At 59.9% G+C, this 13,129-nt stretch overlaps 1 protein-coding gene across 5 annotated transcripts in view; it reads right to left on the bottom strand.

Moving 5' to 3' along the window:
* Positions 1-212: 212 nt before the first annotated feature.
* The window catches only part of HTT (huntingtin), a 138,554-nt gene continuing 125,637 nt past the window's right edge, over positions 213-13,129 (bottom strand). For 4 of the 5 annotated variants that reach the window (XM_036852124.1, XM_036852125.1, XM_036852123.1 and 1 more), the window contains 14 exons: positions 12,087-12,187; positions 10,979-11,133; positions 10,481-10,620; positions 10,003-10,085; positions 9,390-9,520; positions 9,150-9,279; positions 7,369-7,524; positions 4,943-5,133; positions 4,559-4,673; positions 4,206-4,419; positions 3,789-3,894; positions 2,033-2,195; positions 1,713-1,873; positions 213-949 (listed from right to left, as the gene is read on the bottom strand). In XM_036852124.1, coding sequence (XP_036708019.1) covers positions 736-949; positions 1,713-1,873; positions 2,033-2,195; positions 3,789-3,894; positions 4,206-4,419; positions 4,559-4,673; positions 4,943-5,133; positions 7,369-7,524; positions 9,150-9,279; positions 9,390-9,520; positions 10,003-10,085; positions 10,481-10,620; positions 10,979-11,133; positions 12,087-12,187 — 2,060 coding nt within the window. In that variant the 3' untranslated portion in view covers positions 213-735. Of the gene's footprint in view, positions 950-1,712; positions 1,874-2,032; positions 2,196-3,788; positions 3,895-4,205; positions 4,420-4,558; positions 4,674-4,942; positions 5,134-7,368; positions 7,601-9,149; positions 9,280-9,389; positions 9,521-10,002; positions 10,086-10,480; positions 10,621-10,978; positions 11,134-12,086; positions 12,188-13,129 lie in introns of those variants that run through there. The other variant, XM_036852127.1, reaches the window with a different exon arrangement.

The following is a 13,129-nucleotide window of genomic DNA, read 5'->3' on the forward strand; positions in this document are numbered from 1 at the left end:
CTCCCGGTCAGACATCTGCACACCAACACCTCCCTAAACTCTAACTAAACGTGAATGCACAAAAAAGGGCGGCGTGTCGGGGGGCTAGGGCTTGGGCGAGAGGAACGCCAGAGTAAGTCTCGTGGAGGGAGAGGGACGGGCTCCTGTCGACCTCCTCGGAGGCCATGATGTGCAGCACAGACTTGGCAATGCACAGACTGTACACGGGCATAGAAAGGTACCTTAAAATTAATCTCTTTACTGATATAATTAAACTTTAAATCCTGAGAAGAAAACAGAGACAGGGAAGAACGGCGCGGGCCGTCGTGCTCCCAGCCACCCCACCCGGCCCAGGCCCGACGCCAGCGCGGCACGCAGGCCTGCGGGAGCCAACGAGACCCCAGGACCCCGTGCCTCACTGGGGAGATGCGGGGGGTGCTCCTGGAGGCCCGTGGCGTCACCTCCCGCCTGCGGGACAGCAGAGGGGCTAACGGCCGACCTGCGAGAGCCGAGGCAGGAGCAGCCGTGAGCCGGCGACAGCGAACAGGCTGCACACGAGGAAGGACACACCGGGCGACGGGCGTTTACCGCTAGCTCTAGCACGAGGGGTCGGCAACGGCTGCTCTTGTTCCCTGCAAGGACTCAGGCTCCACCCCAGAGATTCCTGCATACATTCCCTGCACGCGGTGAGGGAGCCGCGCGGTGCAGGCGGGGCCCCGAGTCCTGGCGCCACCTCGCCTCCGCCCGTGTGGGCGCTCAGCACGTGGCAACCTTGTGGACATTCTGCAAACAAGCCAGCAGGCGGTGGTACGGGTTTCCCGGCACGGCGACCACCTCGAACACAGACTGGAAGGCCCTGCGGTCGAGCTCCTCCTCTATCTGGTGTCTGTAGAAGTCCGCGGCCACCAGGCAGAAGAGGTGCACGTCCACGTGCTCCAGCTTGCCCATCCTGCTCACGACGTGGGGAAGGCTAGCAGGGCGGTTAAGGGCGCAAGGCTGCAAGTGCGGGGGGGCCTACCTCCCATCCTCCCTGGAAACCTCTGCCCCGACACAGGCCTGCCAACGGCCCGGGAGTGCCGAGTGCCAAGCCAAGCCGCGGACAGGGTGGAGGCGGCAGCTGCCTCCCACCTTGGCTCCGGGAAGCCAGAGCCCCCACGGAGGGCACTTCTCTCGGCAGCACCTACCTGGCCCGGCACCCGTGCACTGAGGGCAGAGCCGGGCCGCCCTCCCGGGCCGCTGACAGCGCCAGGACAGCTGTCTGCTCCGAGGCTCTGCGGTCTGTCCTGGGGGGCGGCTGACAGGAGGAGAACGTCCCTTTGGCAGCCAGCATCTTGGGGGTGGCAACTGGATCTTCACTTAAGCTTTTACCCAAGAGAGTGATACGAGGCACGTGACAAAGAATAACGAGAAGCTGCACGAGGGACACACCGAGCTACACGGACCCACGAGCGGGCGGGAGGAGCTCTTTGGGGGGGGGCCTCGCCCCCCCGCACTCCTCAGAGCAACACCCCGGCCCCGCCCCTCCTGCTCTGCGTAGGGAACACACGGTTTTCTGTTTCCTTGTCCATGGCTTACTCTCTTGGGGCTTAAAGTAAACATCACCTTGACACCCGGGCTTTCTGCAGAACTTAGGTTTCCAAAACCTTAACGCAAACGTCAACCTGGATGTTGACGGCGGTGCTGCCGCTGGGAGTGCTACGCCCCGCGGGGCCCCAGGACCCAGGCAAGGATACATCGCCGAAACCCACGGGCTGGTGGAAGCGCTGACAAAGAAGCAGGAGAGGCTCCACATGGCCATGGCGACCGGGGTCCTCTGCGTGAAGTTGGAGAGGGACAGCATGACCCAGTCCCGGACCATGGACGACCGCCCTGTGCTGTGCAGAGTCTGGAACACCTGCCAGGGCGGAGAGCCCGGGGGCCACCCCGTCAACACCGGCTTCGGGGGAAGAGTGGCGGCTGGCTTCAAGGGGAGGATCTGGCAAGTCCCCGGGGCCGACACGTTCAGAGGGTAGTAGGCACCTGGTCTGGGGGCTCCCCTGGGCTGGGCCCTCACCTGGTACACTACGGTGGCCATGAACTGCGGGTACGGTTGCTGGTTGGACAGAAACTCTCCAATGACCTTGTTCATGACGTCCTGGGGCGGGAAGAAGTCATCTAGAAACTGGGGGAGGATCCGTGCCACCACTCTGGCTTCACAGGGAAACCCCTTCCTGATCCTGCAGGGAGGAGACACGGATCAGAGCCCCACCCTGCCCAGGGCTCCCAACCCGCGCGGGGGCCCCCAAGCCAAAAAGGGGCCCTGAAGTAACAAGCAGAAATGGTTTGGGGCAGTGGCGTTATGGGGGAATTAAGTCAGTCGTAACAGAACCGCGCCCTCGCTAGGGCCTGTCCTCACCAGTGTCCACACGCTCCTGGAACCTGTCGGCGTCTCGGCCAGGCCCCCTTCTCACCCGCCTGTCCCTGATGCCCTCCTGGCACCTCCCTTCAACACACCCTCAGCGGGCATCTTGGGCAGCGTCCTTCCAGGTGCCAGCTGGGAAGGCGGCCAGCAGGCTACTCACGCTACCGTCCCGTTAGCGCACACCGTTGGCCCTCCGTATCCGTGGGTTCCGCGCCCGAATTTCAGTCCGCAGTTGGTTGGATGAAGGCAGAGCCCAAGGATACAGAGGCGGATTGTGCTTCACTATTTTATACCAGGGACTTGAGCGTCAGCAGAGTTTGGAATCCGTGGGGGGTCCCGGAACCAATCCCCGTAGATACCGAGAGACGACTGTGCAGAAAAGCTATGTGTGACTGAAAAGCACCAGAAGGGACCTGGAAACTGGCCCAGGCGTGCCTGACCCACCTGTCTGCAGACGCCAGCCGCTGCCCAGCATGGGCGACACTCGCAACTGAAAGTCAGCTTTGTCAAGCCAGTGTCCCCCGCGCGTCCGGAGAGTGGTCAGGCTGAACGCCGGCACTGCACTGGCTGAAGTGTTTCTCCCACCAGCAGGCATGGGAGCGCAAGCCCCACGTGCGCAGGGGCCTGAGCGTGGGCGCCTCTGCCCACCGTGGAGGGCCCGATGAAAGTGAGGGAAGAATGACTGTAAACGCTTTCAACGCTCAACGTGAAAACAGCCCACACGCTCAGCTTCCCACAACCCCTCACCTGGCCAGAGCAGACGGAGAAAGTCCTGCTAAGTGTGCTCTTGTGAAACCCCAACTGGCCTCCTGCTGACCGAGCTGACCAGACCTGTCAGGCTGAGTGGTGCGGAGTCGGCTGCCCCAAGGCCACAGACACAGCACGTCGCCTGGACCAAGAGGCCTGGGGCAAAGCCGGATGAGGCCCCTCACCTATTCTACAGGGCCGCAAACTGAGCCAGTCCTGGACACAAGGGCACACACGTCGGGGGCAGGCTCTCAAAGATGTCTGTGTTTGTCATTTAAGTCTGTACCACAGTCTACCGAAGCCTCCTGAGCCACTGCTAACGTGGCGCCAAGACTCCTCTCACAAGGCAGCAGGTCTGCCGGCCAGTCGCATTACAGGCCCTCCCGACACTACCGCACGGCCGGACTGCCCCTCGCCTTCAGCAGACACGCCAGCACTGGGGACAGCCTCGGAGCCAGTCGAGTCCAAACCCGGGTGCTGGGGTCCTAGGACTGCCCGCTGGAGCAGAGCCCGAGGGCAGCGCGAGCACGCTCAGGGCACAGGCAGGAAGCAGGCAGCCCCCAGCGGCGGGCCGAGAGCAGAGCGGGTGTGCAGGAAGCAGCAGCTCCCGGCTAAAGCTCCAGGGCAGGGCAGGGCAGGGCAGGGCGGGCTCCATTCTTACCTGTCAAAAAGAACAGACACACGCTCCATGGCCACAATCACTGACTCGCTGTCGGGGGCGGCAGGGCTGGGGTCTGAGGTTCTGCCTGGACTGATTTTCTCCTTGCCTGAAACAAAGCCGTTCAGTTCTTTTCATTTGTAAAACCGCACAGGCTCTGTAAGTAGGGCCTGGAACTCACGCAGGAGTTTCCTAAACCCCTAGAGATGATCTGAGACCAGGTGGCGGGAGCCCCCAGCACCCCAGGGCCCAGCCCAGCTACACAGGGCCCAGGGGTCCGCCTGCAGACCCGCTCCCAGGCGGGGTTCCGGCACCCGCACAGCTCTGCAACCTTGAGAACCGGAGGGGCCTGTGGTCTGCGTCCCGTGCGTCGGAGCTCGGCGGCACTGACCCGCCGGGCACAGGTGGCCCCCTGCTCACCTGTGTACATACAGGTGAGCATCAGGCCCAGGGCCGCCATGGCGCGGTGCGGGCTGTGCACGTTCACTCTGTCCACGCTCAGCTTGACCAGGGACTCCGCATCCAGCCGGGAGAGCTGCTCGGAGAGCAGCAGGCGCTCCAGGCCCCTCAGGACACAGTGGTAAACGACGGACGGGGTGGACTCCTCACTTCCAGACAGCATCACCCCACACATCTGGACAGGAAGGAAGACCTCCCAGTCAGAGAGCCACGCCCGGCCTCCCGTCGCTCAGGCTTCTTCCCCCAGACGAAAGCAACCGAGGGCCCCACTGTGCAGGTCCAAGAGCACGGAGCCCACGCCCGTTCCCGCGCACCTGTATTATGGATGCCGAGAACTCTGGCCCGACGTCCAGGGGGTAGTTCTCAATCAGGTAGAAGGCCGCGGCGCACATCACCAGCACGTGCTGCTGGCTGTGAATGTTCACGCAGCTGAGAACGAGACAAGGGCCAAGCTCAGCCACGCACGGCGGCTACTCCCACCTGAGGGCACGTGGTGTCCTCCTGTCTCAGGGACCTCAGCCGCTGTCCCTGTGAGAAGGGTGCCTGCCTGGGTCCCCGCTGACCCCTGCCCATGATACGGCCAGGGTCTGACGTACGCGTTGACGTGCGGAACGTCACTTCTCACAGCCCCCCGCCCCTGGTCAGACAGAAGGCGTGGAGGGAGGCAGCAGCGGGAGGTCCCGGCCACTGCCACTCACTGGGCTACGCCTTTGAGGCTGGAGAGGAGGTAGTCGCTGAGGGCCGGGACGAGCTGCTTGGCGGTGTCGTCTAGGAGGTCGCACTCCAGCACGTAGAGGACGCCGTGCAGGGCTCCGATCTTGCTGGGCAGGTGGCTGCTCCGGAGCGTGCTCTCCAGCAGCCGGCTGACCGGCTCTGCCACGGCCTTGTCCTGGGGCACAGCACACGCGGGGGCTAGCCTCACAGCGCCGTGGGGGCCGAGGGAGGCCGGCCTCGCGCTGCGGTTGGGCCTGCGTGCGGGGCTGGCCCTGGGCTGGCGTCCGGGGGCTGGGGTGTCGGGATGGGGGGCTCCCTGGGCCTCCTCTGCTGTGTCTGTGCTGGCACCCTTCCCCCCTCCCCGGGGCTGCAGTTCGGTGTGTGCCCGGCAGAGGGGCCTGCGGAGCCTGCGGGCCCCCAATGAGAGCCCCGGTTCTGAGTCTCTGACGAGCTTCCCTGGGGACAGCGTGTCGCTGGGGGTGGAACGCAGCCCGCGTGACCCCACGGGACGGGGTTCTGGAAGCTGGCGCCTGTTTCCTCTGCACCTCGCCCCCGGGCCCTCTCCCTTCAGTGGTTCTGCTTCACAGCCTTTCACTGTGATGGATCAGAGCCCCGAGTATACGTGAGCCCTGCGTGTCCTCCTGGTGTGGCCTTGGGGACCCGCAACGGTAGCCTAGGCTAACTTGTACGAAAATGGTCTTAGTTTCCCTCAGCAGCCTAAGCAGGATGGAGAGAGGCAGGAACGTAAACACTCAGCACCACACTCCGCACCTCAGATCGGCTTTTCATCAAAGAAGACACCTTCACAAGGCAGAGATGGCGACCACTGCTTTTCACAGACCACCCCGCCCAGACACAGGCGACCACCGCTGGCCGAGGGCCTTGTCTCACTCTGCAAAAGCCATGAAGGCTGCCTGGCCCTGCAGCCCTCCCCAGGAACTCTGTCCCGGGGCCCCGGTGGAGCTGACACCGCTGAGGACTCCTCCTCCTCCTGCCCACACCCAAGGCCACCGACCACCACCAGGACCCGCCGGAGGGCGCAGCTTTCCCCACACTGGGGAACGGGAACGCTGGTGCTGCACAGGGGCCCAGGCCACGACCTGCAGAAAGGCAGCGTCCTGAGGGAAACTGCGCTGCCCTTCACACCGGGACGTGAGTCCGCGTCCCCGCGCCATCCTGCCTAAGCCTCTTCTTGAAAACCATGATCACTCGTTCCATTTACTGACAACATTTACCTCAGGGATCTAGGCCAGAGCACAAACACAATTACCATGAAAACAAACCCAGCAGTTGAAACTCCCGCAAGGACAAAAGGACCCCTTCGAGCCTGGCTGCACAAACCTCCGTCTCCACACCCAGAGGGCCGACGCTTAGAAGAGCTGTCTGCTCAGCGGAAAGCCAACGGACTCACTGTTTCTGTTCCCTGGACGGTGGCCCCAGGGCCGAAGGCCACCCAGGATGAATGGTACCTGCTCTGGGCCTTGGCTCGGAGGGACAAATTCAATGGGGGAACAGTCGGGAAGGAGGGGACGGTCAGGGCTCCGGTCGTAGACCCCAGCTCACACCCCACGTCTGCCCCGTCCTGTGCGACCTGGAGCAAGTCAGCAACCCCCCACCTCGGCCTCCTCGGGAGCAGGTGGGATCGTGGCGGCCCCACCTCCGCCAGCCTGTACACAGGGTGTGTGGGGCACAGGGGAGAGCTCCGCAAATGGCAGCACAGGACAGACAGCATGGGTGTGGGACGTGGGAGAGGCACCTGGGTGCCACCTCGCCCCTCGCCAATGGTCCCAAATGCCCGGCTCATGGCGGCCACCCCTGCGTCTGTTCAGGGAACGAGTCTCTATTCTAGCATAGAGCTGGATTCCAGGAGACATCTGAGCGAGAAACAGCAGTGACCGGCTGATGCCACGTGGCCTGGAGTCACGCTATTTGCCTCCAACGGCAGGGCTGGTATTTTAACATGCTCTAAGGAATGGCAGGGCCTGCGGTCAGTACTTCCTGTGTCTGTACCGCGTGGTGATGCGGCCACAGAAGATGGCGAGTCCCGATCCGCTAGAGGCACAGCTACGAGGCTCAGGAGAAGGCCCGCCCGGGCCCTGGGCTCAGAACAGAGCACAGGATCCAGCTCCGGGGGTGGGAGCGCAGGGTCACTGAGACAAACGGCCCCGGGGGGAGGCTCTGAGGACAGGGAGCATGGGGGGCTGCAGCACACGGAGAAGGAGAGCGGGGCGCTGTGGACCACGGGCGACCGTCCAGGAGGAGCCAGCCCCGCTGCCCCCGCCGAGCCCCTCCGGGGACAGGCACCGGGATAACCTGGGGGACCAGGGGACAGGAGCCCCAACTGAGGCTCGCCCAGCACCGCACACTCCACAGCGACGCGCGCCAAGGCCCCACGCCGCCTCCCACTCACCATCCCGAGGACGGCGGCCGCCTTGCAGGTGGCGGGTACCAGGTACTGCTGGAGAATCTCGTCTTCCGAAGGGTGCACCCTCCGCAGCTCTGTCAGCGTCAGGTACATCGTCTCAAACTGGTTGCGCTCCGTAAACAAGTCTGAGACCACAAGGAGCTGGCGACGGGACATTCGGGCAGGAAGGGGTGAGTTACGCTATGGGAAGTGCGCAACGCGGGACTTCACAGGAGCCCTGACCGGGAAAAGCAACCAACAAAACCCGGAAACCTAAACTACACTGTAAACCTGTACCCGCGTGTCCTCCTAGTGCCTGTACGCACACACTGCTGCCGTGTGGGAACCCGCCCCCAGGCCGCCGCCAGCGAAGCTACCCAGAGCCCCGGAATGGAGAAATGGGCGATCGTTTTGGAAATCAATGCTTTGGCAATGATTCTTTTTGTCTCCCCGAAACGTTCAGTGTTCACGTTACATCTAAAAGCAAACTTTGATTAGGTATGAAGGCCCTTTTTCTTTAGGAGGGTGAGGGAAGGCTGGGGTTGGCCCTTTCTCAGAGGCCCCAGGCGAGCTGAACCAACAAGCCAGCAGGACACTCAGCAAATCATCTAAAAGAGCACTTCTTAGGTGAGCCTCTCAGGGCCACAAGGTCAAAACTATTTTCCTAAAAACGCTAAGACCCTACTTGCCTTTCTCTCCTGTGCTCTCCCAACTGTACAGTGGTATTTTCTAGAAATTACTTAATATTAACAGACTGAATACAGAGGAGATACAAGAGTCTTGGCCACGCCATGCGGCATGTGGGATCTTAGTTCCCTGACTAGGGATCGAACCCTCGTTCCCTGCAGTGGAAGCGTGGAGTCTTAGCTACTGGACCACCAGGGAAGTCCCCCCAGGGGACTTCTAATGAGCCAGACATTACAGAGATTTGCAAAAGAAGTATACAAAAACTAATTTTAAAAATTTATTTTAAAATAGAAATTGTTATCCTTATTATTTTTAAATGGATAACTTTTTAAAATTTAAGATCTTTAGCAGAACTTAAACTTGACTTTTTTGAAAAAATCAATTTGTAACTTACATTACAAATTAAAAATGAGGTTCTTAAAAATCTCAACTTGACCAGATATGAAACCATTTAGAAACCTTTAAAGGAGTATTGAGAAAAACAGACTTGAAAAAAAAAAAAGTTTGTCATTACCTAAAAGAGACATCTTTCGGTAAAGATAATAAAAACCCTGTGCTGCACAGGTAACAAGACGGTTCCAGTAACTGGGCATCTCTCCTTGCTGGATGGCTAATCTGGGTGACGTAGAGAAGCCAGCACTGAATAAGTAACTGTTTTAAAACCTCTCAGATGTGACTTCCAATACTGCAAGCATGGATGGATGTCACCGACAGACACCAACGCTCCTTGGGGTCCCCATCAATCTCAAGGATGCAAAGAAATCCCCCGGCCAACAGTTGGAGAACAACTGCTCTAAATTGGTGCTTCTCAAGCACCATTTGGTGGTCGGGTGGTCGGTGGGTTGGTGGTCAGGGGACCGTCTATCACAAGCCCCCGAGGAGACAACGTGGACAAGGACGGTGACCCTTCAGACCTTACGGTTAACGTGCCGTCCCCACGACATTCCCACTGGACTGACGGGTGGCACTGCCAGGGACTGGACCAGTGGAAACCGCTCCTTCACTGTCTCCAGGAGTACTACATCCTCCACCCGTGTCTACGCGTCCCCTCACGGGCGCCCAGAGACCGGGAACCCCGGGCGGGGGGGAGGCAAACTCACCGACCGCACCACCTCGCTGATCAGGATGACGGGGGTCCTCCTGGCTGAACTTGACGGCAGGATCCAGCGACTGTACAACTCGAGCAAAAACTGCGAACAGGAATGGATGTCGACTCCAGCCCGGTGTTTCCTGCAATTTCCCCCCAACAGAGATGAGATGTTCATTTCCAGAGGCACCCCGTAAAGTCAAGTGACTAATCAGAGCTCTCCGATCGCGTGAACACAGAGGCAGACGGGAACCTGGAGTTGACTGGAGACATGGGCGGGGACGACGGTGCGGGGACCTCGGCCTCCTCCTCCTCCTCCTCGTCCCACTCCTCCTCTCTCAGGGGCGTGATGCTGTTCCCCAGCCACACGGAGTGGATGGACACCTTCAAGGGGCACAAGACAGGGGGCCGACGCTCAGGGCCGGAGGCAAGGGGCGCTGAGCCGCAGGTACTGCCCGGGGTCCCTGAGGCGAGCAGCCCCCAGCACTCAGCAGGGCTGCTCAGGGCGCTCTGCCTTCAGGACTAAAGACCTGATGAAGTGACGGGCGGGGGCAGCCGAGGAGAGGGAAGGAACGGGCCTCTAGGGAAGGACACCTTCGCTCCGAAGGGACATCGGGGTGACGTCTCGGCACAAAACTGAACCAGAAAGTGGGGCTCCCTTTTCAAGGCTGGTCCTCTCGCTGGCAGTCACTTGAGGACCCCGTTTTTCTGAATTACTTGCTTAACAAAGCTCCACACAAGTGCAAAAGAGTGCCATGCTTATTCTGCGGAGGGTGCGGTGGGGAGGAGCTTGAGAACCCGGACAGGCCCCCCGGTCCCCACGCGCCCCATGGGGCCTCGCGCTGGACGGAGGCTGGGGGACTGACCTGGCCGAGGTTGTAGCTCGTGCTCCCCAGCTCCCGCTCGGGGTTGACCTGCAGCAGGAGCTTGTCGTGGCTGATGAGGGCACCTGAGGAGCGAGGGCACGTGAGTGCCGCCTGCACGGCCGCGAGGGGCTCGGGGGTGTTCTAGCCCTTCACCACCCGTTAAGCTGGCAGGGCCAGGGGGGCGACGCTGAATTATCACTTTTTCTCTGTAACAAACCAGCTTCAGACTCTGAACCGGAACCGGTTGTGGGCTGAGGTGTAAAAGCTAAGAGTCAGCAGCCGCGAACGAGGCGACTACCCAGCCGGCAGCCCTCTGGGAGCCCAGACGACAGCTCTGGTGGACGGGCCCTCCTGGGACCCCGCCTCGGTGCCGGGACTGTCCAGCTGTGCCCACCGGCCCAGGGCATAGGCTGACACCCACACTCAACCCATCCTCCCCGCAAGCCCCAGGGACAGCCGGCCCTCTCCCCACAGGTACCTGTAGTAGCTGGAGACAGAGAAGGGACGGGGTCCCACGCCTGGTACAAGTGATGGGTGGCGATATTCTCCCTCTTTGAAACCATCGCTTGAATTTCCTGCTCTACGATTCCTCTGATGATGCTCAACTTCCTCCCAAACCTAAAGTTCAGAACAAAGGTCACAGAACATCTGGTTCCTCCGAATCTTACAAGTGAAAACCACCAGGCTTCCCCAGCTTTGCCTCAAGGAAACACAGGCACCTCCAAGCCCCGTGCCCACACCCTCTGTGGGCGGTTCCCGTCTGCAGGCCCTGCGCAGGTGTTCTATCAGCTCCTTCGGAATCTGCCCTAAACGCTGGATGCCCGAGTCATCAGGCCTCAGCCACCAAGCCACTTTGTATCTGCACCCCCTGCACGGGGTTTTTGTCTTTAATCCTGGCAGCAAGGGAAAGGGCACCCTGGCGCCTCCCTGCTCCCACCGCGGCCGTCCCTGGAGACACAGGGCTTTCCGGGTGAACCTGGTGTCGAGAGCTTTCAGGGGCGTGTTCCGGGGCTGCTGCTCCAAGCAGCTCACGGCTGGGTTGCCGGCCACGGGCACAGTCATTGCGCTCAGCACCAGGGAGGTGATGGCCTGCACGGCCAGGACGTGGATCTGGGTCCTCTCCGTGTCCTCCTGGAAGGAGAGCCCACGGCACCAAGTCACAACACAGGCAACCACCGCTGCCCCACCTGTGGGCAGAAGCTGCGGGCCGTGGCTGTCCAGCCACGTGGCCTTGTGGGCGGGGGCCCCCGAGTGCGACAGGGGGGTGTGCCTTCCCAGCCAGGGTCCTGCTGTGTCTGCCTAAGTTCACCAGAACCCACACACATCTGGGATTTGAGATGAATCTGATGGGCAAATGGCTGCTTTTGAAAGCAAGGTCTCCTACAGGCACAAACCTCCAAATATGAATTACTTTTTAAGAAACTGTCCTTAAATTTCCTCACTGATTTTAGGGACTCTGCATATGACAACCTGTTAGTTCCACACCTGTGAAAGACAACCTTGATGATGTCTGACATATATACTCTTTGAACGGCCATTTCTGAACGCTCATACCATACCTTCTGTCAGAATTAAAAACATATCTCATGACTTAATGTTTCAGGCTTTGCTTTATCTGAACATGTTTTTATTAATATTAAAGTAACATAATATGCATTAACACCCCAAGAAGCCTGATAAAATTTTCGCAAAACAGTCAAGAGAAATGAACACAGGTACGTATGTGTGGCCTTTATGACGTGCCTTTTCATTTTGATGAAATGTTGCTACACACTGTACCCTGAATATTGAGAAACAAAACTCAAAAATATTTTCAAGAAAGGACATAATACTACTGACCCTGAAAGGGCAGAGCACTGTGATAAACGCACTCCGGCCGCGATTCTAGGGTGCCCAGACCCTGGGGAGACTCATTCCTGCTCTGGAACACCAGTCATGACATGATCTGGCTACCTTTTAAAAATACGGTAAGACAGAAAAGTAAGAGCTTGCTGCCCTGCCTTTCCCCACCACGGATGACTCGCGAGCTGCTGTAACCGCCCGTGTGCCGGCCAGCAGACACCGGCGCCCGCACGTGGCCTTACTTCGGGCGGACTCTCCTCTTGCTCCATCACGAGGGGCTGAGTCACCAGGACACCGAGGAGGGTGGCCCACGTTTCCTCAAACTGGGTACGGCTGGTCCACCCTAGAAATACAAATGTCACTTTAGACAGAGGGTCCCCTGCTGCTCAGACTTTTCGATGCCATGTGGCAGCTGGGCCCTCCGGCTCTCACTGGCCCAGGCGCCACATACAGCCGCTCCCTGGACCCTCACGACAGCGCTGCGACGCGGCAACACTGCCAGCCGAGCCCAGTGGTGACGGGACCGAAGCACACAGGTCCAAAGCCACACAAGAGGCCAGGCTGAGTTCAGCCCAGGTAGCCCGGTGAGAGGCACCCTCTGGAGCCCTGCTGTGTAGACGCAATGAAGTAAAGGGACATCTGAGCAGGCTACACTCAAATGGGGTCTGAGTCGCTTCTGCCCTGCTCACCAGAGGGTTGGAAAGTCCTCCAGAAATCACATCCCCAGACTGAGCGTACACCCCAGACCACAGAACTGAACTTTTGAGTGGGTGAAGGGTGTGCTGTGTGAATTCCACCTCAGTACAGCTGTTAGAAAAGTTAAAGCGCTGGTCCCTCTGACCCCACCAAGAAGAACAGTAGGTCAAAAAAGAATGTAATCTAGCAGGGGTGTGTGTGCTCAAGCCCTCCGGGAAGGCATCTCTGAGGGGCCACCCTCAAGCACCGTCACAAGCTGCACTCAAGGTGCTGTTTGATGAACGACTGTTTCGAGGGCTGCGCTAACGTCCCCACCCGTGACCTTGGAGGCGGAGGTGGCCATGTCACTTGTATTAGGGCTACAAGTGACAAGAATGGGGGTGTTGAGGACAGGAAAACCCAGAGGTTAAAACGACGTGCCCCACACTACACAAAGCCCAGTGTTGTCCACCTAAAGCCTACTTCCCCCGCGTCTACCTCTGGCTCCATCTCGCCCAGGCTGCTGGTTCTGCATCCGAGAAAAGGGGCATCAGTGACCACATAGGAAGCACTCAGAGGAAATCACTGCTGCCCTTTACCTTAGGTGCTA

Source organism: Balaenoptera musculus, chromosome 5 (genome assembly GCF_009873245.2).
Source record: "Balaenoptera musculus isolate JJ_BM4_2016_0621 chromosome 5, mBalMus1.pri.v3, whole genome shotgun sequence".
NCBI lineage: Eukaryota > Metazoa > Chordata > Mammalia > Artiodactyla > Balaenopteridae > Balaenoptera > Balaenoptera musculus.